Source organism: Mizuhopecten yessoensis, unplaced genomic scaffold (genome assembly GCF_002113885.1).
Source record: "Mizuhopecten yessoensis strain PY_sf001 unplaced genomic scaffold, ASM211388v2 scaffold707215, whole genome shotgun sequence".
In the NCBI taxonomy this organism is placed as follows: Eukaryota; Metazoa; Mollusca; class Bivalvia; order Pectinida; family Pectinidae; genus Mizuhopecten; species Mizuhopecten yessoensis.
Window position 1 is genome coordinate 1 of NW_018475520.1, and position 997 is coordinate 997.

Below are 997 nucleotides of genomic sequence, written 5' to 3' on the forward strand. Positions count from 1 at the left end.
GACCGGTATATAAGAGGCGATGTTCTCAACTGTTGTTATTCGTTTCCATCCACGAATCAAGTGCTGACATATTCCCCGACTACAGGAAGGTAAGTGGTATATGTTTCTATCTCGTACAAAAAAAATTGCAAAAAGGTCACTGTGATATACATGTAAATGAAACCAGTTCTTAGATACAAATTATCGATGAAAGCATACAAGTACATTGAACATCCCTTAAGCTGTCTTCATAAAACCTGAGTAAACTAGATTATTGGAAATACTACAGATTTAAATGTAGGTAAAGTCAATTTCTCTCGGAAATGAACTTCCTTGTGTTGCATTATTAGACCTTTGTAAAAAGCCATAAACTGTTTATTTCACTGTAGCCGTCTGTTTTGTTTTCTCTACAGATACCCATCATAATCATGTTGAGATTAGTCGTTCTTGCTGTGTGTCTGGTTGCCGCCATGGCCCAGAGCTGGTACAACGATGACGATTACTTTGGAGGAATCGGAATCGGACACGGAATCGGAATCGGACACGGAAGCGGACAAGGAATCGGACATGGAATCGGGCAAGGATACGGATCATACGGAGGATCGTCTTACTACGGCGGACAGGGCGGATACGGAGGGATCGGAGGATACAAAGGGTACGGACGAGGTTACGGAAAGAGGGTGATAGTGTCCAAGGGTTACGGTGGTTACGGTGGATACGGAAATGGCGGATACGGAAATGGCGGATACGTTATTGGAGTAGGATATGGTAATAGATACGGCAGTGGATACGGTGGATTCGGCGGTGGAAAGGGTGGAGTCATCGGCGGAGGATTCGGAGGAGGAAAGAAATCAGGTAAGTTATTATTTATTAGTATATTGTATACGTGTTAACTTCATAATTGTTGTTCATATTAAGCGAGAATAGACGCAATAAAGTGGCTTGATGATCACGCCACCAAGCGCATGTAGTCAGTAGTTCATTTTATCTTCCATGACAACAAATCAGTAAACAACTT

General features: G+C 42.2%; 1 protein-coding gene across 1 annotated transcript; it reads left to right on the top strand.

Annotated features, from left to right (window-relative positions):
* Nucleotides 1–8: 8 nt before the first annotated feature.
* On the top strand, nucleotides 9–887 carry LOC110440764 (keratin-associated protein 19-2-like). The gene is made up of 2 exons (XM_021483903.1): nucleotides 9–89; nucleotides 393–887. The coding sequence occupies exon 2, from the start codon at nucleotides 408–410 to the stop codon at nucleotides 870–872; it is 465 nt and encodes a 154-aa protein (XP_021339578.1). The 5' UTR covers nucleotides 9–89; nucleotides 393–407; the 3' UTR covers nucleotides 873–887.
* Nucleotides 888–997: the final 110 nt, after the last annotated feature.

Bases quoted from the DNA above. Each gene is read 5' to 3' on its own strand.
- LOC110440764 (XM_021483903.1), top strand. From the start codon at position 408: ATGTTGAGATTAGTCGTTCTTGCTGTGTGTCTGGTTGCCGCCATGGCC.